Source organism: Megascapheus bottae, chromosome 5 (genome assembly GCF_031878675.1).
Source record: "Megascapheus bottae isolate mThoBot1 chromosome 5, mThoBot2.hap1, whole genome shotgun sequence".
NCBI lineage: Eukaryota > Metazoa > Chordata > Mammalia > Rodentia > Geomyidae > Megascapheus > Megascapheus bottae.
In genome coordinates, this window is record NC_143513.1 from 1224931 (window position 1) to 1248030 (window position 23100).

Below are 23100 nucleotides of genomic sequence, written 5' to 3' on the forward strand. Positions count from 1 at the left end.
CAAGGCAGCTAGGGCAGGAAAGACAATGAGACTCCTAACTCTAACCATCAAAAAGTCCGAAGGGGGCGAGGGGCAGAGTGTGGCCTAGTGGTAGAGTGTTCGCCTAGTATGCACAAAGACCCAGGTTCGATTCCTCCATACCACATACATAGAAAAAGCTGAAAGTTCCAGGCACAGTGGCTCACACCTGTAATCCTAACGACTCAGGAGGCTAAGATTTGAGAATCATGGTTCAACACTAGCCCTGGGCACTAAAGTCCATGAGACTCATCTCCAGTTAACCACTTGAAAACTAGAAGTGGCACTGTGGCTCAAAGAGTAGGGCAGCAGCCTTGCATTGAAGAGCTCAGGACAGTACCAAGGCCCAGAGTTCAAGCCCCACAACCAAGCCCCATGACTGACAAAAACAAAACAAACCAAAAAAAAGAGCTGGAAGTGGTGCTGTAGCTCAAGTGGTAGAGCTCTAGCCTTGAGAAAGCCCAAGGACAGTGTTCAGGCCCTGTGTTCAAGCTCCAGGACTGGCAAAACAAGAAAGTCAGAAGTGAAAGTATGGTTCAAGTTTAGCCTTGAGCAAAAAAGTTTATGGACAGTGCCCAGGCTTACACACACACACATACACACACATGAAATAAGGACATAGGGACCCCTTGTGCCTACCACGTGTCTTCCCATATCACTGCCCACAAGACCCAAGTTTCATATAAGTTCTGATTCCTCCATGGAGGAAGGAGGTCTGCAAGCTTCTTTGTACCCTCCCCAATGCCCAGGTATTCTGGATATTTCCAAGGGGAACTCAGGCTCTGAGCTTTCCACTCCTCCCAGCAGCCCTCAGAACTATCCCTTCCTTCCCTCTCTTGCATGTCATCTACACACTCATTCTCTTCTCCAAAGAGGGCCAAGAAGTTCCTGCAGGAAACTATAACATCAAGGATAGACTCTAACCTCTGCAGACTAAGTTTGTGACCGGGGATAGAAGTCTCAGTTTCCTCATCTGCCATACTGACCTCAGGGGTAACGCATATGTTGATAAAAAAAAATACAACCTTTGATTAGTATAACATTATCAGTACAGCAGTAAAGCTGACTCCTACCAGCTTGTCCTCCTGAGAGTTAGAAGCATCTTTGTCCCTGAGAGCTCAGTTTAAATAAGTAAACGGGGTCCTGGTGGCTCATGCCTGTAATCCTAGCTACTCAGGAGACTGAGACCTGAGGATTGTGGTTCAAAGCCAGCCCAGTCATGAAAGTCTATGAAACTCTTATCTCCAGTTAACCACTAGAAAGCCAGAAGTGGCCCTGTGGCTCAAAGGGTAGGGTGGTAACCTTGAGCTGCAGAGCTCAGGGACAGTGCTCAGGCCCAGAGTTCAAGCCCCATGACTGACAAAATATAATAATAATAATAATAGTGGAGAGAGAGATTTTCAAGAGAACGAGTGATTTTACACACTGCTAGTACAAATTTAAATGGCAAATTTTTCTATAGAGTATTAACAACTAACAGCCACAGGTTCTCTCCAAAGAAATACTAAATGGCAGCTGGGTGCCAGTGGCTCATGCTGATAATCCTAGATATTCAGGAGGATGAGATCTAAGGATCTTTTTTTTTTCCTTTCAATCAGTCATGGAGCTTGAACTCAGGGGCGAGGCACTGTCCCTGAGCTCTTTTTGTTCAAGGCTAGTGCTCTACCACTTTGAGCCTCAACACCGCCTCTGAGATCTGTAGATCTTGATTCAAAGCCAGCACAGGCAGGAAATCCATAAGACTCTTAACTCCAATTAACCACCAAACAACTAGATGTGAAGCTGTCACTCAAATGGTAGAATGCTAATCTTAAGCAAAAAAAAAGTGCCTATTCTCTGAGTTCAAGCACCATTAGTGACACACACACACATCAGACACACTGAAACATTGAAGGACAGAATCAAAACACTCTGTCTCAGCCAGGGGCAAGTGGTTCACACCTGTAATCCTAGTTACTTAGGATACTGAGATCTGAGGATCACAGTTCAAAACCAGCCTAAATAGGAAAGTCCATAAGACTTACCTCCAGTTAACCACCAAAAAGCTGAAGGTGGAGCTGGGGCTCCAGCGATAGAGCATTGCTCTTGAGCACCAAAGCTCAGAGACAGCACCCAGGCCTGAGCTCAAGCCCTAGAATCAGCACCAAAAAATTTTAAAAGATTGTATCTGGGGGCCGGGAGTTTGGCCTAGTGGTAGAGTGCTTGCCTAGCATGTATAAAGACCTGGGTTCAATTCCTCAGTACCACATACACAGAAAAAAGCTGGAAGTGGCGCTGTGGCTCAAGTGGTAGAGCTCTATCTAACCTTGAGAACAACAACAACAACAACAAAAAAGATTCTATCTGCTAACATAGAATAATAGAGGAAATTCAGAAGCAGTCTAATATCCAACAGTGGAAAACCAGTTACATTATGGTGAAAGCATATAATAGTTATGTGTTACCATCTTTTAATGAGTCATGGAGTCATTTCAGTAGATTGACATGGATATTTGTTTAAATTAGTGATAGACCAGAACTCAAAATATCAGAAAGTTCCACATGAAATAGGAGCAAGTACTATGTTGTGAAACATTTGTTTTTGTTACCCATGCCTGTTTATATGAACACATGGATTTCTTGACATAAAATGTGTCTCTGGGCTAGAACATAGCTCAGTAGTAGAGTAATTGCCTGTTATGTGCAGTGCCTTGAGTTTGACCCTGCAATCGTGTGTGTGCATGTGTATATATACATATATAATATATATTGATATAGTTCTCTTTTTTTGCCAGTCCAGGGGCTTGCACTCAGAGCCTGAGCACTATCCCTAAGCTTCTTTTGCTCGAGGATAGCACTCTATCTTTACCCACAGTGTCACTTCCAGCTTTTTCTGTGTATATGGTACTGAGGAATTGAACCCAGGGCTTCATGCATGCTAGGCAAGCACTCTACCACGAAGCCATATTCCCAGCCCATACTTATATATTTCTGAAGGTCATATCTTAAAGTCTAACAGCAATGCAGTGGGCCACTGGAAAAAAAAATGTTTAAGATAGAAATACACTGGGCACGAGTGGCTCACACCTATAATCCTAGCTACTCGGGAAGCTGAGATCTGAGGATCATGTTAAAGCCAGCCCAAGCAGGAAAGCCTGTGGATCTCTTATCTCCAATTAACTGCCAAAAAACTAGAAATGGAGATGAGGCTCAACTGGTAGAGCATCAGACTTGGGGGCGGGGGAAGCCCAGGGACAGAGCCTAGGCCCCAAGATTGGCAAAGAAAGAGAGAAAGAGAGAGAGGGAAGGAAGGAAGGAAAGAAGGAAGGAAGGAAGGAAGGAAGGAAGGAAAACTTTCACATCAAATCAAGCATGGCCCTGCTTTCGGCCCTGGGAGTTCTGGCAACATGTGCCCATGGCCATCATGTCCTCCTGAGTTTCCCTGGAATGTGTGTTGTCATCAGCACAGCCTATCAGGAGCAGGCCTAACTACTCACCCAAGTAGCTCAGCACAACTGGCAGGAAGACCAGTCCGTGCAGCATGCCAAGCAGGGTGATCAATAAATTGAGGCGGAAGAAGAAGATCTGGATGAGCTGGGCATCAGCAAGGCCCAGGACGAGAATCCCTGGCAGATTGGTCATGGCCACTCCAGCAAATACCTGGGGGAGAGAGGAGTCCCAGCCAACTGTCAGACAGAACACAACGTGTTAGGTGGGGCACAAAGCAGCCCATCCCACTCCACTCACCGCACTGCCCATAAAGATGGTAGCTTCCTCGGCCCTTTCCAGCCTAGTGGGCTTGGTGCTAACAGCAAAGGAGCGGGTGATATGGGACACAAACTCCACAGACATGCCCACTGCCTGTGGGTTGAGAAGAAACTTTAGCTGAGAGAGCAGAAGGGAGAAGTAGGGCAGGTGTCCAGATTCTAAACAGAACTGGGAGTGTCCTAGACAGCTGGATCCCAACCATTCCTCCGAGGGCTCCCGGGGGCTCCCGTGTAACAGGTTACCGTGACTAAGTTGATGAGGGACACAGCGTTGTAGCTGATGCCCCACACCGCCATCAAGCCTATGGTGTCCACAAGGATCATGATGATGGAGATAAGGTTGAGGAGACCAGAGCTCATGTCCAGTCCCAGCAGGAGGTAGCAGACTACGAAGGTGGGTACGAAACAGAGCGCGAGCGTGAAGATGCCCTCAGGGAGAACAGTCAGGTACTGTTGGTAGAACACGTTGGAAACTCTGCCAAAGAGCAGGGTGTGGTCACAGAACAGGCCTCATGAGCCCCTCTGATGGGCAGGAAGCCCATTTCAGAAGGGCAACACTACTTAAAACTACTGGCTCATGCTTGTAATCCTAGCTGCTCAGGAGGCTAAGATCTGAGGATTGATGTTCAAAGGCAGCCTGAGCGAGATCTGGTCAACTATCAAAAAGCTCCAAGTGGAGCTGTGGTTCAAATGGTAGAGTGCCAGCCTTAAGTGAAAAAGCTAACAGACAATTCCCAGGCACTGAGTTAGGGGGTCAGGGCAGAAGGAGGAGGAGGAGGAGGAGGAGGAGGAGGAGGAGGAGGAGGAGGAGGAAAGAAGAGGAGGAAGCAGAGGAAGAGGAGGAGGAGGAGGACTAAGAGGACTCTGAGATGCAGAGAGATTTACATTAGGGTTCTGGACAGTGAGAAAAGCACGGGCTCCAGACTACCTGCCCCCAAAGCTGGTCCTTGTCGCTCACCATCCCTTAGAAGCCGGCTGCCCTGACCTCCCACATCTAGTAATTACCTCCCTCAGCCTTCTGGCTCAGCCCCTTTGGAACTCACGTGTAAGGGAAGACCTCAAAGTCTGGATCTGTTCCTGGCACCTTCCGCAAGTCAGCCGTAATGTTTTCTGCCAGCAATCGAGCTGCCCGCAGAGCTTCTGTGAAATCCTGAGAGTTCTTCAGTGGCTTGTGGTACCCCATAAACTTGGAGGCTGGATGGTCACGGCACATGGGAGAGAACATACTGAATGTCAGAACCTGCTTAGGGCATTCCTCCAAGCACCCCAGAGACAGTGACATGGACATGTAACCAGGCTGGGATCTGGTCTCTGCTACCATCATTTGAGATTGCTAGTAAACTTGGTGCAAGAGATCTGTATTTTATTTTATTTTATTTTTTTGTCGGTTGTGGGACTTGAACTCTGGGCCTGGGTGTTATCTCTGAGCTCTTCAGCTCAAAGCTACCCCCCCTACCCCTTCAGCCACAGCACCACTTCTGGTTTTCTGGTGGTTAATTGGAGATAAGACTCACAGACTCACGGACTTTAGTGCCTGGGCTGGCTTTGAAACATGATCCTCAGATCTCAGCCTCTTGAGTAGCTAGGATTACAGACATGAGCCACTGGGCCTGGCTTCAAGACCTGTGTTTTCATTTGTACCATTTCCCAAACTCCAGCTTCTCCTACCTCTGTGAGAAATCCTCAAGAAAGCTCCCTAGTAAGCACAAATCCTTCTTTATGGTTTCAAAATATGCACTAGATGTGTGTGTGTGTGTGTGTGTGTGTGTGTGTACTCTCACTAAGATTTTTGCTCAGTACTGGCTCTACCGCTTGGGCCATACTTCCACTTCTGTTTTTTTTCTGGTTAATTGGAGACAGGAATCTCTCAGACTGGCTTCAAACCAGGATCCTCAGATCTCAGCCTCCTTAGGAGGATTACAGGTATATGAATAGTAGCATTGAATCTTTGAAAAGCAATGTAATAACTTGCATATTGTAAGAAATGACTGGAGAGGAAGACAGAGAAATGAAATTGGTCGAATTGTTAAAACTGTGACTTTGTGCTCCTGCTGGCAATACGATAAAGGTTATTATTTCCTACAGAGAACATGTGTCAGGAAAAGAAACCAGAGAGCTATGCACATATGGAAAACACAAAGGTAGAAGAGAATGGTCTTGGACACAGACAACCTAAAGTAGGAAGGGGCTGGCAGAGCCCCCTATAAGCCCTCTGAATCAACTAGAGATAGTTCACACTCAGATGTTTACCCAGGCCAGTGATTTGAGTTTCAAAAGCATTAAAGAAGCCTGGGAAATTGCCTTTCCAGTGATTTCCTGGTGATGCTGTTGCTGCTGGCCAAAACCTCTCACTCTGAGCAATGCTACTGTGACTAACATACTACACACTGGAAGAAACCAAGGCTAAACTGCCTCAGACTATGCAGTGGAAGCATGGCTCCATGTCTGTTTAATCCATGGCAGAACCCATTCCTCTGTCCCTAATTAAAACAGCCCTGCCCACTCGGTCTGTACTGGCTCTGCCTGGGGATCAGGGCTGGGACAGCATGGGCTCCCATTCCAGGAAAGTAGGGACTTCATGGAAGAGTTAGCTAGGAGAGCACATAAGTATATTGCCAACCGTTCATAGGCAGTAATCAAAACTATGAATTGTTGCAGTGCAAGTTGAAAATATCTGTCAAATTTTTCCCTGCCTGCCACTGATCCCAGGCCCATCTCTGCACCAGAGCCAACCACCCTGAATGTCGTATTCAGGGTGAGCTGGCTCCTTCTGGAAGATACCATCCGCCCTATGACACTATCAGTTTGCTGTGGGGCCTTTTCCCCACTACTCTAAGCTTACCTTGTTACTGTTGACAGCTGCCTGCTCTCACTGACATCTGGGATGTCACATTCAGAGAAAAGGCATTTAGTCCAATTAACCACCAAAAAGCCAGAAGTGGTAGAGTATTAGCCTTAAAAGAGGGGAAAAAATTCTCGAGGACACACACACACACACACACACACACACACACGCACGCACGAGGATGTTCCTTAGGGCTTAGAGGGACCTCTGATGCAGTCAACTCGAGTCATTTCTCCCTCCCTAAGGTAGGCCATGCTTACCTAGAATCTGGCCATCTGGACCCAAATTCACAGAGGTGCTGTACGCTGCCAGGCCACTATAGGTAGGAAGACAGAGCAGAGGCTTTGTGAATGGAGTAGAGGCCTCCATTCATCCATCCACCTGCAGCACCCCAGAAAGGCCCCTCCTGGACCTCTTCTGCCCCTCTGTCCACCAACTCCAGAATCCACAGGTTCACCGTCCCCAGTATACCTACCCTTTGGGACATTTGATGTTGGGCAGATCATTCAGGAACCAGGGAAGGTACTTGTGGAACTGCTCCACTGTGGGCCGTACAGGACCCGTTGTGAAGCCAATGCAGTTCTTTATGCAGTTCCAAGAGTCTGTGGAGAGAGGTGGGCTTTGGGCAGTGAGGCCCCAGGCAAGAGAGCCCCTGCTCTCTGACCCCCACCCATCTAAGGCTTCTAAAGGGATCTGAACTTGTCAACTCTTCAACTCTGTGTATGTGTGCGTGTGTGTGCACATGCAAACACTAGCACTGGGACTTGAACTCAGGGCCTCTTGTTCTTGTTGGCTATTTGGCTCAAGACTGGTACACTACCACTGTGCCACAGCTCTACTTCTGGCTTTCAGTTAGTGAATTGGAGATAAGAGTCTCACAAACTTTCCTGCCTTGGCTGCCTTTGAACCTTACTCCTCAGCTCTCAGCCTTCTGAGTAACTAGGATTACGAGCGGAGACACAGCACCCAGTGTTATCTGTCATTGTTAACTGTGGAAGATTTTCCCCTCTCCATTATGCTTTCCCTCACCGATGGCAGATTGGGAAAGACACCTAGAAACAAGAAATACAAGCTCTCCCATTACCTGAAACAACACATAGCCACTCACAACTCCTCCACGCTCTCCCCACAACTAATGTGTCCTGAGAGCAGGGGGAGGGTGTCACAAGAGTATGAGTGGCTAAAGATCACCTAGAGAGGGACCCTTCACTGTGGTTGAGAGAGCCCCACAGGTCCTTTACTTGCTCTTGCCTCAGTTTCCCCAAGCTGTAATGAAAAATGAGCCCCAAATGCCCCACACTCACCATCAGTTGAGGGGCAGAACTCATCCTTATTGGGGCCAGAGATATAAAGGCGGCAGCAGGAGGACGGGGCCAGCCAGTCGATGAAGTCATCCACCCAAGAGGAGACAGGAACAGCTATGTAAGACCTAAGGCCAAGGAGAGAGAACAGGACCAGTGAACAAGTGGATAGAAAGGTCCTTCCTGTAGCTTGATCTCCACCCAGGACCTCCCCAGGCATCTGGGTAGGGCAGGGGCAGAGCAGGTGGACAAATAAGGAGCAGGGGCTGGGCTTAGCCAGCACTTACTGATCCGGAAACTCGGTAGCATACTGGATCTTCTGGGTAAAGGAAAAGTTGTTGCAGCCAGCACTGGAGCATATGGCATTCATGCCTGCTTCACTGGAGAAGTTGTAACCTGATGTGGTGATGAAGAATACTGGGGGCCCCACTTCAAAGTAACGGTTCAAAAAGAGGAAGTAGTCAAGCAGGTAGGAATCCTGGAGGGAGGAGGATCAGAGAGTGTCAGATGTAAACACAGGGATGTGTGCTCAGAGTTATATACACAGGGATTCACCAAGGAACATATGGACGTAAATGAAGTGAATGCTCACAGGGGCTGGCGGCATGGCCCATGTGGTAGAGCACCAGTCAATGAGCAAAAACATTACATATGAGTTTGAGTCCCAGTCTCAGACAAGGGGGAAAAAAAAGACATAGAGAGCTGTATGCAGAGGTATATACACAGGTATGCATACACAGAAGCACATGAAAGGTACAAAAAGAAATGCATGCTCATAGGCCAGGAGTATGGCCTAGCAGTAGAGTGCTTGCCTAGCATTCATGAAGCCCTGGGTTCGATTCCTTGGTACCACATACACAGAAAAAGCTGGAAGTGGTGCTGTGGCTCAAATGGTAGAATGCTAGTCTTGAGAAAGCCTGAGGACAGTGCCCAGGCCCTGAAATGGTGAAGGAGGAGAAGGAGGAAGAAATGATGCATGCTCAAAGATGCACTCAGAGGTACACAGAGATATAGGAAAATGTGTACTTAATGGTGCACTTAGAGACATGTACAATAGGAAAAACAGATAGAATAGGAAACCATATGCAGAGAGGTACATACAAAACTACCCACAGCCAGAGATAAACAACCTGAGGGTAGGCACAGAGGTAAATTCAGAGCAAAACACACAAGCATGCACATGCACATAATTTTACCCCTCTTTATCCAATCCTATGTCTTTCTGGTACCAGGGCTTGAATTAGGAGCTCAGGGTAGTGTTCTACCACTTGAGCAATACCTCCATCCTGGCTTTTTGCTGGTTAATTGGATAAAGTCAGACTTTTCTGCCTAGGCTGGTTTCAAACTGTGATCCTCCAGATCTCAGCTTCCTAAATAGCAAGGGACTTGAACTACCAATGTTCCCCAGTTGGTTTTTTGTTTGTTTGTTTGTTTGTTTGTTTTTCCTGGTCATGGAGCTTGTACTCTGGGACTTGGTACTGTCCCTGAGCTCTACAGCTCAAGGCTAACACAACCACTTTGAGCCACAGCACCACTTCCAGTTTTCTGGTGCTTAACTGGAGAACAGAGTCTCATGGACTATTTGAACCGAGATCCTCAGATCTCAGCCTCCTGAGTAACTGAGATTACACCAGTGCCTGGCTGTTTCCCAATTTTCTATAGCCAGTCTGATAAGTTGGCTTATGACCACATGCATATGTGAATATGTGTTATACACACACTTGAGGTCATCCTCCAGACTTCTTCAATGCTGTTCCCTTCTATAACAGAAAAGCACTGGGGAAGATGGAAGAGTTGGAAGTATCATGGACCTGTCTTCCTGCCCACACAACATTTGCGCTGGCAGAGTCTGTTTGATATGCCTATTTTAGAGTCTGGGATCGTTTGAGCCTAGTGAGCTTCCGGGATAAGGCTTGGATGATAATTATGGTTACTTTTGATCAATTTCAGCTCTTAGCACTGTAGCAGGAACTATTCTCCACTCCCGGCGTAGGCATGCAGCTGTGTATGCATTCCAGAAGCAACATAAACACGCACATGACTTAGGCACATGACCCTGTCCTCCAACTATCAAGGGCCCATGTTCTGACCGCTAATCACTGTCTGTGATTTTACCAGTACAGACGCAAGCAGGCCATCATTATTGCAAGTCCCACAACTGTGGATGCAACCTCTTCAACCTTCAGTTGAAGTGATATTCATGCTACTTAAAGGCTAAGAACCTGTTTGGACTGTTTCCTTTCTTTCTCTTTTTTTGGGGGAGAGGGGACATATATTTTTAAACCATGACATCCGAAAGCAACTGCATATACAGGGAAATGTAAACAGGCATCGCCTGTGCCCAGAGAAAGATACAAGGTCAGAACAGATCAAAGAAAGTAATAGCTTTAGCCAGGTGCTTATGGCTTATGCCTGTAATCCTAGTTTTTCAGGAGACTGAGATTGGAGGATCGTGGTTCAAAGCCATCCTGGGCAGAAAAGTCCCCCATGAGACTTGGATCTCAAACTAACCCCTCAGAAACCAGAGGTGGAGCTGGGGTTTAAAGTGGCAGAGTGCTAGCCTTGAACAAAAGAGCTCAGGAACAAAGCCCAAGTCCTGAGTTCAAGCCCTACAACTGACAAAAAAAAGTATCAGCTTTATACTTCAGGTTGATCCTATCACAGAAACACCAAAAACAATGAACAAAATGAAATGAATTTTTAAAGAGCAAATCTTGTGGCAGGCTGAGAATCTGAGCTCCAGATCAGACTCACATCTCCATTTTTCAACAAAAACTGACAGAACATACCAAGAAAAAATAATATAGCCCATTCAAAGGGGAAAAAAATCAACAGAAACTGTCCCTGAAAAAGAACAGGCATCAGACTTGCTAGACAAAGACTTTATCTTTGGAGAATCAATAAAAATGAAACACAAAATAGAAGTAGAAATTCTAGGGCCAGGCCCTAGTGGCTCACGCCTATAGTCCTAGCTACTCAGGAGGCTGAGATCTAAGGATCAAGGTTCAAAGCCAGCCCAGGAATGAAAGTCTGGGAGACTCCAATTAACCACCAGGAAATGGGAAGTGGTGCTGTGGTCAAATCAATAGAGCACTAGCCCTGAGCAGAAGAGCACAGGGACAGCACTGACTTATGAGATGGAAACGCCTCTGTGTACCATGACAATGACAGTAAATTTTGTAAGTGTTGAAGAAAAACCTATCAAGAATTCTATTTCCAGTCTGGCTCATGCCTGTAATCCTAGTTACTGAGGAGACAGAGATTGAAAGGAGTATGGTTTGAGGCTAGTCAGAGTGAAAATGTAAGACCCTGTTCCCTCCAAAAAACTAAAGCAGAAGCAGAAGCAGAAGAAGAGGAGGAGGAGGAGGAGGAGGAGGAGGAGGAGGAGGAGGAGGAGGAGGAGGAGGAGGAAAAAGAAAGCTAGGGATGTGGTTCGAATAGTACTTGCCAAATTAGCAAGCTCAAGGCTCTGAGTTCAAACCCCTATACCACACCAAAAAAAAATCAATTTGCAAAAAAAAAAACTATGAAGAAGCCGGGTACAGTGGCTCACGCCTGTCATCCTAGCTACTCAGGAGGCTGAGATCTGAGGATCAAGGTTCAAAGTCAGCCTGGGCACAAAAGACAGTAAGATTCTTATCTCCAATAATCACTAGAAAACGGGAAGTGGGGCTGTGGTTCCAGAGGTAGGGTGGTAGGGTAACCCTGACTTGAAGAGCTCAGGGATAGCATCCAGGCCCAGGGGTAGGGTGGTAACCTTGAGCTGAAGAGCTCAGGGATAGCGCCCAGGCCCAGAGTTCAAGCCCTATTTATTACCACTTAGAATGTGTGAGGTCCTCAGTCCTTGGTTCAATCCTTAGGAAAGAAAGAAAGAAAGAAAGAAAGAAAGAAAGAAAGAAAGAAAGAAAGAAAGAAAGAAAGAAAGAAGAGGGAGGGATGGAAGAGAGGGAAGGAAGGGAGAGAAAAGAAGACAGGAAATGGAAGGAAGGAAGAGAGAAAGGAAGGGAGGAAGGAAGGAAGGAGGGAGGGAAGGAGAGAAAGGGTAGAAAGGGAGGGAGGGTGGAAGAGGGGGAAAGAGAGAGGGAGAGAGGAAAAGAGGGAGAGAGGGAAAAAGAGAAAGCAAGCAAGAGGAAAGAGGAAAGAAAGACCTAAGTTAAGACCTATAAAACTTTTAGGAAAAATGGAAACAGTTCATGGCATTGAATTTGACGATTCTTTTTTTGATATAACACAGGCAACAAGAGAAAAAGAATTGAACAGTACTTTATGAATATTTTTAAATTGTGCACATAAAAGAACATTGCCAAGAGAGTAGAAAAGCAAACCACAGAAATAGAGAAATGTTTTTCTGTCAGGTATCTGTGAAATACTTGATATCCGGAATATCTGGAGAATGCTTACAACTCAAACAACAACACCAAAATGACTTCATTCAAAAATGGGCAAAGAATTTAAATAGACTTGTTTCTAAAAGAAGGCAGACAAATAGCCAAAAGCACATGCATATTCAGCATTACAAATTATTAGGGGAAATCAAATCAAAACCACAGCAAAGCCAGGCACACCTTTAATCCCAGCATTGGAGAGGCTGAGGCAGGAGGGTCATGAGCTCTAGGCCAACTGGGCAACATAGTGACCCTAACTCACACACACACACACACACACACAAAGACAACAACCACTATAAAAATACAATGAAACAGATTCTACTTCATACCAACTAGGATAATGGGAAGAAGAAAAAAGTGAATGGGGAAGAAAAAAGAGGATGGAAAAAGGAGGAGGAGGAGGAGAGGGGGAGGGGGAGGGAAGGGAGAGGGAGAGGGAAAAGGAGAGGAAAAAAAGAAGAGGAGGAAGAGAAGAAGAAGAAGAAGAAGAAGAAGAAGAAGAAGAAGAAGAAGAAGAAGAAGAAGAAGAAGAAGAGGAGGAGGAGGAGGAGGAGGAGGAGGAGGAGGAGGAGGAGGAGGAGGAGGAAGAAGAGGAAGAAGAAGAAGAAGAAGAAGAAGAAGAAGAAGAAGAAGAAGAAGAAGAAGAAGAAGAAGAAGAAGAGGAAATGGAGTAGGAGGAGGGGAGAGGAATAAGAGGAAAGAGAAAGAGAAAGAAAATCACAAATGTCTGTGATGATTTCACATGTAGATCAGTCAACTGGCAACTAAACTGTTAGCTGTCCAGCGTGGCCAGCTTTAAAACTGCGGGGCACAGCTCCTACCGTGGCCTGAAGCCGGCTCTCAGCTCTAGCACTTCCAGACGCAGACTGGGATTCCTCCACCCCGGTCTGCCGGGGTAAAATTCTGCGCTCCTCCTGCACACATTCGCACACATTCCGAGTGCTACTGCCCTTCCCAAATCTAAGCGCCACGATGGCTGGAGAGGCGCCAGGCTCACCGTGGGCAGGGCCAGCTCCTGGTCCAGCCCCACGCTGATGTGGCACATGAAGTAGAGGCTTCCTCCAAACAGGGCCAGAAACAGCACTATCTGCAGAGGAAAGCAGCGCGTGAGAACTTTCCCACCAAGAGCCCCTCTCATCCCCACGTGCGCACCCACCGCAGGCCCGGGGGGCTTCCTGGAGGTGAGAGGCTTCGGGGCCCAGCCCTGACCCTCAGCCCCTGGGCCTGGGCAAGCCATCCATCCCTCCTCCGCCCCTGCTTTTGGGGGTAGGGGCCCCTCGGCCGAAATCGACCCACATCCCACTCACCACGGCAGGGCGCGTGAGCCGATGGAGGAGGAAAGGAGCGTATCTCTTGCGGAAGAAGCGGAGCAGGAGCCCCTCCTTGTTTTGCTCAGATGGAGGCAGATCCCGAGGTGCCAGGCAGCAGCAACAGTCAAGGCGGGAAGCCTGGGAGCCAGCGGAGGCAGTGTCTCAGAATCACTGTTCTAGAAACTGCCTCCTGGAGGAATGAAGGCGACAGGCGACACCATCACTGCATTTTGGGGATACCCAGTATGCTGCTCTCCTCGTCTTCACTGGCCACCTTAGTCCATTCTCTGAGTTTCATATCATCACAGAGCCTCCAGCTCAACTTCTGTCAACATCTCGTGCCTAGCTGGAGGTGGGGGCTCATGTCGATCATCCTAGCTATTCGGGAGGCTGGGGTCTGGGGCTCACTGCTTCAAAATCAGCTCAGGCAAGAAAGACTGTGAGACTTTTCCTTGGCCAGTTCTGGGGCTTGAACTCACTGCCTGGGCGCTGTCCCTGAGCTTCTTTTGCTCAAGGCTATTGCTCTACCACGAAAGCCACAGTGCCACTTCCAGCTTTTTCTATCTATGTGGTACTGAGGAATGGAACCCAGGGAAATCGTAGCTGGACATTTAGACTAATATTACACGAGCACGTGACAACTAAAAGGTGTTATTTAATTCATGCTTGTAGGACATAACATAAAGTTAAACCAAATTTTTACTCAGTAGATTTAAACCAAAATTTTACTCAGTATATTTAACCAAAAAGTTTTCATTCTCCAACCCCCTCACCCCCGCCCCAACACATCTTCTCCTTTTCTTGCCAAACCCCTAAAATAAGATGGCTTGATGCGTACTTCAGGACATCAATTAAGCCCTTGACCCGTTGGTCCCACTAATTTAAAAAATGTTTTACAAAATCATATATTCAAAAACTTTATATTACATGACAACTCCTAGGCCTATATTAGTTCATGTAACTTATAGTTTAAAGCAAGGCACTAAAAATGCCTAGAAGGATATTATCCTATTCCATAAACACATGAAAGGTTTGGTTCTGGCCTTTGCATTAGCTGTCAGTATGCTTGCACATGCAAATATCCGTATGCCAGTGAATTTTGCCCAAAATTTCTGCAAATTTGGGGGAAAAAAAAGGAGCAGGTATAAAGCACACTAACAAACAATTAGTAGCTAAAAACGTCACGTCTAACCACACCCCCACGGGTTAGAGCAGTGATAAAAATTAAGCAATAAAAGAAAGTTTGACTAAGCAATACTGATTTAGGGTTGGTAAATTTCATGCCAGCCACCATGGTCATACAATTAACCCTAGTTAACGGAAAACGGTGTAAAGAGTGCTAAAAAGAACCATCAAGTAAAACTAAAGCCTGATTAAGCTGTAAAAAGCATCAGTTAAAGGGAAAATAAACAACAAAAGTAGTTTTATAATAGCTGCAGCACTAAAGCTATAGAACAAACTGAGATTAGACACCCCACTATGTATAGCCATAAACATAAATAAATGATATAACAAACTTATTCGCCTGAGAACTACAAGCAACCGCTAGAAACTCAAAGGACTTGGCGGTGCTTTATATCCACCTAGAGGAGCCTGTTCCGTAATTGATAAACCCCGATCCACCTTACCACTTCTTGTTAATTCAGCCTATATACCACCATCCTCAGCTAACCCTAAAAAGGAACATTAGTAAGTGAAATCATTATGTACTAATAAAAAAGTTAGGTCAAGGTGTAGCCGATGAAGTGAAGTGCAATGGGCTACATTTTCTGTAGACAGAACACCACGGAATTCTCTTTGAAATCTAGAGAACGAAGGAGGATTTAGTAGTAAATTGAAACTAGAGTGTTCAATTGAATAGAGCAATGAAGCATGCACACACGGCCTGTCACCCTCCTCAATACCTCATAATAACACCAAAAATGCCTATATTACTTGTTAACATGAGACTAGAGGAGACAAGTGGTAACAAGATAAGCGTACTGGAAAGTGCGCTTGGAATAACCAAAGTATAGCTATGTAAAAGTATCTGACATACACTCAGAAGAATTCAAACAAGTGGATACTTTGAACAATCCTTTTATCAAAAATAAATTAATCAATAAAATTCAATAAACCAAATCATTTACTTTAAAATAAATACTAGTATAGGTGATAGGAAATTAAAACAATTGTAAGCACTATAGAGAAAGTTCCACAAGGGAAAGATGAAAGACTGAAACAAGTAATAAAAAGCAAAAATTAAACCTTATACCTTTTGCATAATGAAATAACTAGAAATTTTGTGGCAAAGAGAACTACAGCCATCAACCTCAAAACCAGACGAGCTACCCATGAACAGCATAGTAGAGTCAACTCGTCTATGTAGCAAAATAGTGAGGAGATTCAGAGGTAGTGGTGAAAGACCTGTCAAGCCTGATGATAGCTGGTTGCCCATTAATGAATTTTAGTTCTGCTTAAAACATACCAACCAATATTCAACAAATGGTATGTAAGTTTTAATGTTAATCTTAAAAGGTACAGCTTTTTAAATAAAGGATACAACCTTCATTGGAGAGACATACTTAACAAACCCATAGTTGGCCTAAGAGCAGCCACCAAGTAAGAAAGCCTTTAAGCTCAACCATTCATAATACAAACAATATTCAACTAATAATATAAATCTCCCAAAAAGACATAAGTGGTCTAATCTGGCAAAACCTAGATGAAATACTGTTAATATGAGTAATAAGACTATTAGTCTCCTAGCACAAGCTTATATCAGAATGAATAAATCACTGATAGTTAACATCAAAATAACTTAATCATACCCCTTGAAGTTAAATTATAAAATATGTTAACTCAGCACCGGAGTGCTTTTAAGGAAGGATGAAAAAATGTGAAAGGAACTCGGCAAACATAAACCCCGTCTGTTTACCAAAATCATCACCTCTAGCATGAAAAGTATTAGAGGCATTGCCTGCCCAGTGACAGAAGTTAAACAGCCTCAGTATTCTGACCGTGCAAAGGTAGCATAATCATTTGTTCTCTAATTTGTTCTCTAATTAAGGACTTGTATGAATGGCGCAACGAGGGTTTAACTATCTCTCACATTTGATCAATGAAATTGACATTTCCGTGAAGAGGTGGAAACCTCCTAATAAGACGAGAAGACCCTATGGAGGTTAAATAATTCTATACTCTTAAATTTTTTTTTTTTTGCCAGTCCTGGGCTTGAGCTCAGGGCCTGAGCAATGTCCTTGGACTTTCTCAAGGCTAGAGCTCTACCACTTGAGCCTCAGCACCACTTCCGGCTTTTTTTCCTATGTATGTGGTACCAAGGAATCGAACCCGGGTCTTCATACATGCTAGGCAAGCACTTTAACTACTAGGCCAAACTCCCGGCCCCTACTCTTAAAATTTTTAATCAACAAGAAACAATAAATAGTTACTCAAGAATTAAAATTTTTGGTCGGGGTGACCTTGGAGTAAAACATAATCTCTGAAAGACTAATATTTAGATCTACAAGTCAATGTTTCCAAAAAGTCTTCATTTGATCCAGAAAACTGCTCAATGGACCAAGTTACCCTAGGGATAACAGCGCAATCTTATTGGGGAGTCCATATTGATAATAAGGTTTACAACCTCAATGTTGGATCAGGACATCCTCTGGGGTGGCTGGCACGAAATTTACCAACCCTAAATCAGTATTGCTTAGTCAAACTTTCTTTTATTGCTTAATTTTTATCACTGCTCTAACCCGTGGGGATGTGGTTAGACGTGGCATTTTTAGCTGCTAATTGTTTGTTAGTGTGCTTTATACCTGCTCCTTTTTTTCCAAATTTGTGGAAATTTTGGGCAAAATTCACTGGCATACGGATATTTGCATGTGCAAGCATACTGACAGCTAATGCAAAGGCCAGGACCAAATCTTTCATGTGTTTATGGAATAGGATAATATCCTTCTAGGCATTTTTAGTGCCTTGCTTTAAACTATAAGTTACATGAAGTAATATAGGCCTAGGAGTTGTCATGTAATAAAAAGGTTTTGAGCATAAAATTTTGTAAAAAATTTTTTAAATTTTTAAAAATTTATTGGGACCAACAGGTCAAGGGCTTAATTGTTCTCCTAAAGTACACAGCAAGCCATCTTGTTTTAGGGGTTTGGCAAGAAAAGGATAAGATGTGTTCGGGGGTTGGGGGGGTTGGAGAATGAAAACTTTTTGGTTAAATCTATTGAGTAAAATTTTGGTTTAAATCTATTGATTAAAATTCATGCTAGGCAAGCACTAAACCACATTCCCAGCCCATATGAGACTCTCATCTACAGTGAACCACCGAAAAACTGAAAGTGGAGATGTAGCTCATGTGACAGAGCACCAGCTTTGAGCAAAACAGGGGCATGCCTTTGAGTTCAAACACTGGCATAAACAAAGAAATAAATCTCATTTTCTTTTCCAACCTTGTGTGCTTTAGAAGTTTGACCATATTTCAAAAAGTTACCTTTCCTTGGGAAATGGGGGATTACATGACCCCAAATACTCAGCACAGTACCAGCACAATACTCCTGCCCCACCCCAATCTCTGAGTCTTATCTGTAATGGTGAACCCCAGCCAAGATCCGGGCTCACACAGAGCAGGTTCTTTGATCATGATTGATTTGTTCCCACCTCCTGCCTCTTGCTATCCAGAGAGAACAGAGCCACAAATGCAGTCATCTGCAGAAGGAAGTCAAAGATGATGGCCAGGCCAGAAGTCAAGGCAAAGGTCCTTACAGCTGGCATGGGAGTCAGCGCTCCTGTGGGGGGGGGGAGGAGGGGAGAGACAGTGGTGAGGGCACCCTGGTATCATGGGCAGAGTGAATGCCTACACAGACAGCATGCAGAGAGAAGGGGGAAATGAGTCTGCCACTCTCCACTGTCCTCCGAGAATTCCTGACTTCCCTTGGCCTAATGGGTGGGGCTGGGCCAGCTTACCTAGGAAGAAGCAGATGGCCTCAGAGAGGCTGCATAGCAGCATACTGGGGGCCACACTGCCCAGGGCTCGGCCAATGTGGGCCTCTCGCTGTTCCCCAGGCTTTCTCGGCATCCTCTGTGAGGGAACAAGAGGCAGAGAGTACAAGGTGTGCCATTGTTCCCTGAAGGCTAGAAGGGCTGACAAGAAGTACTCAGAGTCACGGCCAACCCTGAGGAAGTGCCTGACCTTCTAGAGACAGGTTAACACAAGCTCGCTTTTTACTTCTAAGCAGAAGTAAAGGAGGTGATTGTTGTTCCCAGTTTACCTAAACATCAGCCCTTCCGGGAGAGGCTAAACGGATTCTGATTTGTGCTTGCCATAAGGTGCCACACCATGGCATAAAGATAGGAGGTGGCTCAAATGTGTCAACACAGAAAGTGTCCCCCAGACATTGTGTGGGTTTAACAGAAAACAAGTTCACACACATTTTCCTCCGCCCATGTACTCCCGCTCTGCCTCCTGAAACAGGCAAGATGAATACATTTATATCAATCCATGCTGTTTTCTCCCAAAATAGCCCTGAGTGCCCATGTATAAAGGACTCTTTAAGAATACCCAGAAAAAGGCCGGGAGTTTGGCCTAGTGGTTAAAGTGCTTGCCTAGCATGCATGAAGACCCGGGTTCGATTCCTTGGTACCACATACATAGAAAAAAGCCAGAAGTGGTGCTGAGGCTCAAATGGTAGAGCTCTAGCCTTGAGAAAGTCCAAGGACAGTGCTCAGGCCCTGAGCTCAAGCCCAGGACTGGCAAAAAAAAAAAAAAGAATACCCAGAAAAAAAAAATGTTTTGTTGGTGGGGGACAGGGGAGAGGGTAATAGAGGGAACAGAAATGGAGGGAGAAAGGGTGAGCATGTGCAGTCATTGTAGTTAAGGTACATTATACAAACTTTGAACTAGGCTGGGTGCTGGTAGCTCATGCCTGTAATCCAAGCTACTCAGGAGGCTGAGATCTAAGGCTTGCAGTTCAAAGCCAGCCCAGGCAGGAAAGTTCATGAGACACTTATCTCTAGTTAACCTCCAGAAAACTGAAAGGGACACTATGACTCAAAGTGGTAGAGCACTAGCCTTGAGTGAAAGAGCACAGGGACAGAGCACTGTCCTAAGTTCAAGCCCTAGGACTGACCAAAACAACAACAACAATAACAATAACACCAAACTTTGAACTACAGAACTTGAAGATATGGGTGGGATTGGGAAAGATAGGGAGGAACAATGGAAGGAGGGGCATTGATCAAAAGGCATTATATTCATAATATGACTGGATGAATTGAAATGCCTTGGAGGGGGGGGAGTCAGGTGTGGTGGCTCTCTGCTGGTAATCCTAGCTACTCAGGAAATTGAAATCTGAGGATCTAGGTTCAAAGCCAGCTCAGGCACAAAAAGACCTGAGACTCTTATCTCGAGTTAACCTCTAGAAACGAGAAGTGGAGCTTGGCTCAAGGATAGGGCAGTAGCCTTGAGCTAAAGAGCTCCGGAACAACGCCCAGGCAGAAATCAAACCCCATGACCCACAAAAAAAAAAAAAAAAAAAAAAAAAAGCCAGGCACTGGTGGTTCACACCTGTAATCGTAGCTACTTAGAAGGCTGAGATCTGAAAAATCTTGGTTTGAAGCCAGCCCAGGAAAGAAAGTTTGTGAGATTCCTATTTCCAAATGAATCACAGAAAAAGCTGATAGTGGGGCCAGATGTGCAGCCCAGTGGTAGAGTGCTTGCCTAGCATGCATGACGTCCTGAATTGGATTCCTGGGTACCACATACACAGAAAAAACTGGAAGTGGTGCTATAACTCACGTGGTAGAATGCTAGCCTTGAGAAAGGTTAAGGACAGTGCCCAGGCTCTGAGTTCAAGCCCTAGGATCGGCAAAAAATAAAATAAAAATAAAAATCTGGAAGTGGTGCTGTGGCTCAAGTGTAGAGCCCTAGCCTTGAGCAAAAGGAGCCCAGGGACACTGCCCAGGCCCACAGTGCAAGCCCACAACCAACAAAATTTTGAAAAAGATAGGGAAAATAAATGCTCAGCAAATAGAAAGTGAGGCTCTGTCTGGAGAGGATATTGGAGTTAGAGATGGATGGTGGAGAACTTGTCCTTTCTTACCTGGTACTCGAGGACAAAAATGAAGATGTTGTCAGCGCCCACGGCCAGCACCAGGAAAGGTACCACTTGAATGATGATCAGGGAGGAGGCCACGCCCAAATAGGAGTAGAAGCCTATGGCAGCTAGGACTGCTGTCATCACCACCATCACCCCACCCAGGCCCACCGTGGCCTTGGATTCCACCTGTAATGTAGCAAGGCTCAATCTCCCAGTCCCCACTGGTCTCCACCCTCTCCTCTCCCCAGGCTGGGTGGGTGATGGGGCAGTCTGTGCTGGTGCAGGTGCTCAGTGCCACCCATTGTGAGATCACCTTAGGGTGCTCAGTTGAGTCCCTCTGCAAAGACAAGCGACCTGCTCACGTTCTTCTTTGTTTTCTTTCTTTCTTTCTTTCTTTTTTTAGTGCCAATATTGAGGCTTGAACTCAGGCCTGGGTACTATCCCTTGGCTATTTCACTCGATTGGGACTCTCTTCCTTGAGCCATAAGTCCACTTCTAGCTTTCTGTTGTTAACTGGAGATAAAAGTTTCACAGTCTGGGACAGGAGTGTGGCCTAGTGGTAGAATGCTTGCCTAACATGCACAGAGACCTGGGTTTGATTCCTCAGTACCACATAACACAGAAAGAGTTGGGACTTTCTCAAGGCTAGAGCTTTACCACTTGAGCCACAGCACCAATTTTAGTCTTTTCTGTGTATGTAGTACTGAAGAATCGAACCCAGGGCTTCATGCACTGTAGGCAAGCTCTCTACCACTAGGTCATATTCCCAGCCCCTCTGGTGAGACTTTTAACTCCAATCAACTCGTGTGTGTGTGTGTGTGTGTGTGTGTGTGTGTGTGTGTGTGTATATGATGGGGCTTGAAGTCAGCCTTGTTGCTGTCCCTGAGCTCTTCAGCTCAAGGCCACTGCTCTACCCTTGAGCCAAGCCCCACTTCCTGTTTTCTAGAAGCAGAGTTGTGGCTCAAGTGGTAGAGTGCTAGCCTTGAGCTAAAAAAAAAGCTAGGAAACAGCACCTGGGCCAGGACTCTGTGTATGTGTGTGTGTGTGTGTGTGTGTGTGTGTGTGTGTGTGTGTGTGTGTATGTGGGGGGGGTATGTGTGGGGGGGGTATGTGTGTGGGTATGGGTGTGTGTGTGTGTGTGTATGTGTGTGTGTAGTTTTTGTTGTGTTGATATATATTATATAATTTTGTGGATATATATATATATTACATTTTTTTTTACAGTTCCGGAGGTTGAACTCAGGGCCTGAGCACTGTCCTTGGGCTTTCTCAACGTTAGAGCTCTACCACTTGAACCACAGCACCACTTCCAGCTTTTTCTATGTATGTGGTACCAAGGAATTGAACCTAGGTCTTCATGCATGATAGGCAAGCGCTCTACCACTAGGCCAAACTCCTTGCCCCTGCACATATATTTTTGTATCATATATATTGTGTGGATACATATTATATATTTGTGGACATATATTTATATTATATATATATAGTGTGTGTGTGTGTGTGTGTGTGTGTGTGTGTGTGTGTGTGAACAGCTTACTCTTTTGTTTTGTTTTATTTTTTCAGAGCTGAGGACCAAACTCTGGCCCTATACTTGCCAGGCAAGTGTTCTTCCACTGAGCCAAATCCCCAACCCCCAGCTTGCTATTTTGAGGTTAGCAAAGTTCCAGAAGATCTATCTGTGATATCTTAGGCCCCAGGAAAGCTTCGCTGTGCCCCTCCTCCCATTCTCACCGGCACTCGGGCCCAGCTGGAGTAGTTGCCCAGGGCCAGGGCAATGTACAGGAAGATGACAAAGTAGCTGCTGGTGAAGATGGGCAGATCCTTCAGGGTGGTACGGTTGATCTCATCCTCCAGAGAGCGCTGCGAACATATCAACCAGCTTGCTGCCCATGCACGGGGTCTCTAGGCTCCCTGCCCAAGATCTGGTGAGACTCTAGGAATAGCTAACACAAGCATCATATCTCCACAGTCATGGCCTAGGGCTGCCCAGGAAGAGATAGAATCAGGAAGGAGGCACAGAAACCTACTCAGGACCACTGGAATTGCAATCACAGAGTCAGGGACCCTGCAGCCCCTACCTCAGCCATGAAGGCCACCTGGAACCTTCCAGCTGTCCTCTGCTGGAAGTCGTGCATCTCCTTCAGGAAGGCCTCCTCCCAGAGCTTGACCTGGGCCAATCTGGGGTCATCGGCAGGGTAGTTGTTGATGGAGAAGGTCATGACAAGAGCCTCTGCCTCTGAATAGTCCTTCCCTGGACAAGAAATATTCGGTCCATCTCTAGGCGAACCATCCTCCTTACTAAGCATACTCACTCTCTCCAGGTACATCCCTGTCCCCTCCAGCTGCACCCATCCCTATTCTGTCCTCCCCCACCAGCTGCACCCCTGTTTCTTCCTGCTTCTCC

The 23100-nt window shown here is 45.7% G+C and overlaps 1 protein-coding gene across 1 annotated transcript in view; it reads right to left on the bottom strand.

Moving 5' to 3' along the window:
* Positions 1 to 23100, bottom strand: part of Npc1l1 (NPC1 like intracellular cholesterol transporter 1) — a 29425-nt gene that overhangs the window by 1241 nt on the left and 5084 nt on the right. Inside the window, exons 5-19 of the mRNA XM_090332814.1 lie at positions 22775 to 22947; positions 22428 to 22556; positions 20700 to 20882; positions 18565 to 18679; positions 18259 to 18386; positions 13606 to 13746; positions 13296 to 13385; positions 8198 to 8388; positions 7914 to 8038; positions 7085 to 7211; positions 6870 to 6925; positions 4808 to 4958; positions 4008 to 4239; positions 3745 to 3858; positions 3495 to 3657 (exon numbers count right to left, since the gene is read on the bottom strand). Coding sequence (XP_090188940.1) covers positions 3495 to 3657; positions 3745 to 3858; positions 4008 to 4239; positions 4808 to 4958; positions 6870 to 6925; positions 7085 to 7211; positions 7914 to 8038; positions 8198 to 8388; positions 13296 to 13385; positions 13606 to 13746; positions 18259 to 18386; positions 18565 to 18679; positions 20700 to 20882; positions 22428 to 22556; positions 22775 to 22947 — 2118 coding nt within the window. The remainder of the gene's footprint in view (positions 1 to 3494; positions 3658 to 3744; positions 3859 to 4007; positions 4240 to 4807; positions 4959 to 6869; positions 6926 to 7084; positions 7212 to 7913; positions 8039 to 8197; positions 8389 to 13295; positions 13386 to 13605; positions 13747 to 18258; positions 18387 to 18564; positions 18680 to 20699; positions 20883 to 22427; positions 22557 to 22774; positions 22948 to 23100) is intronic.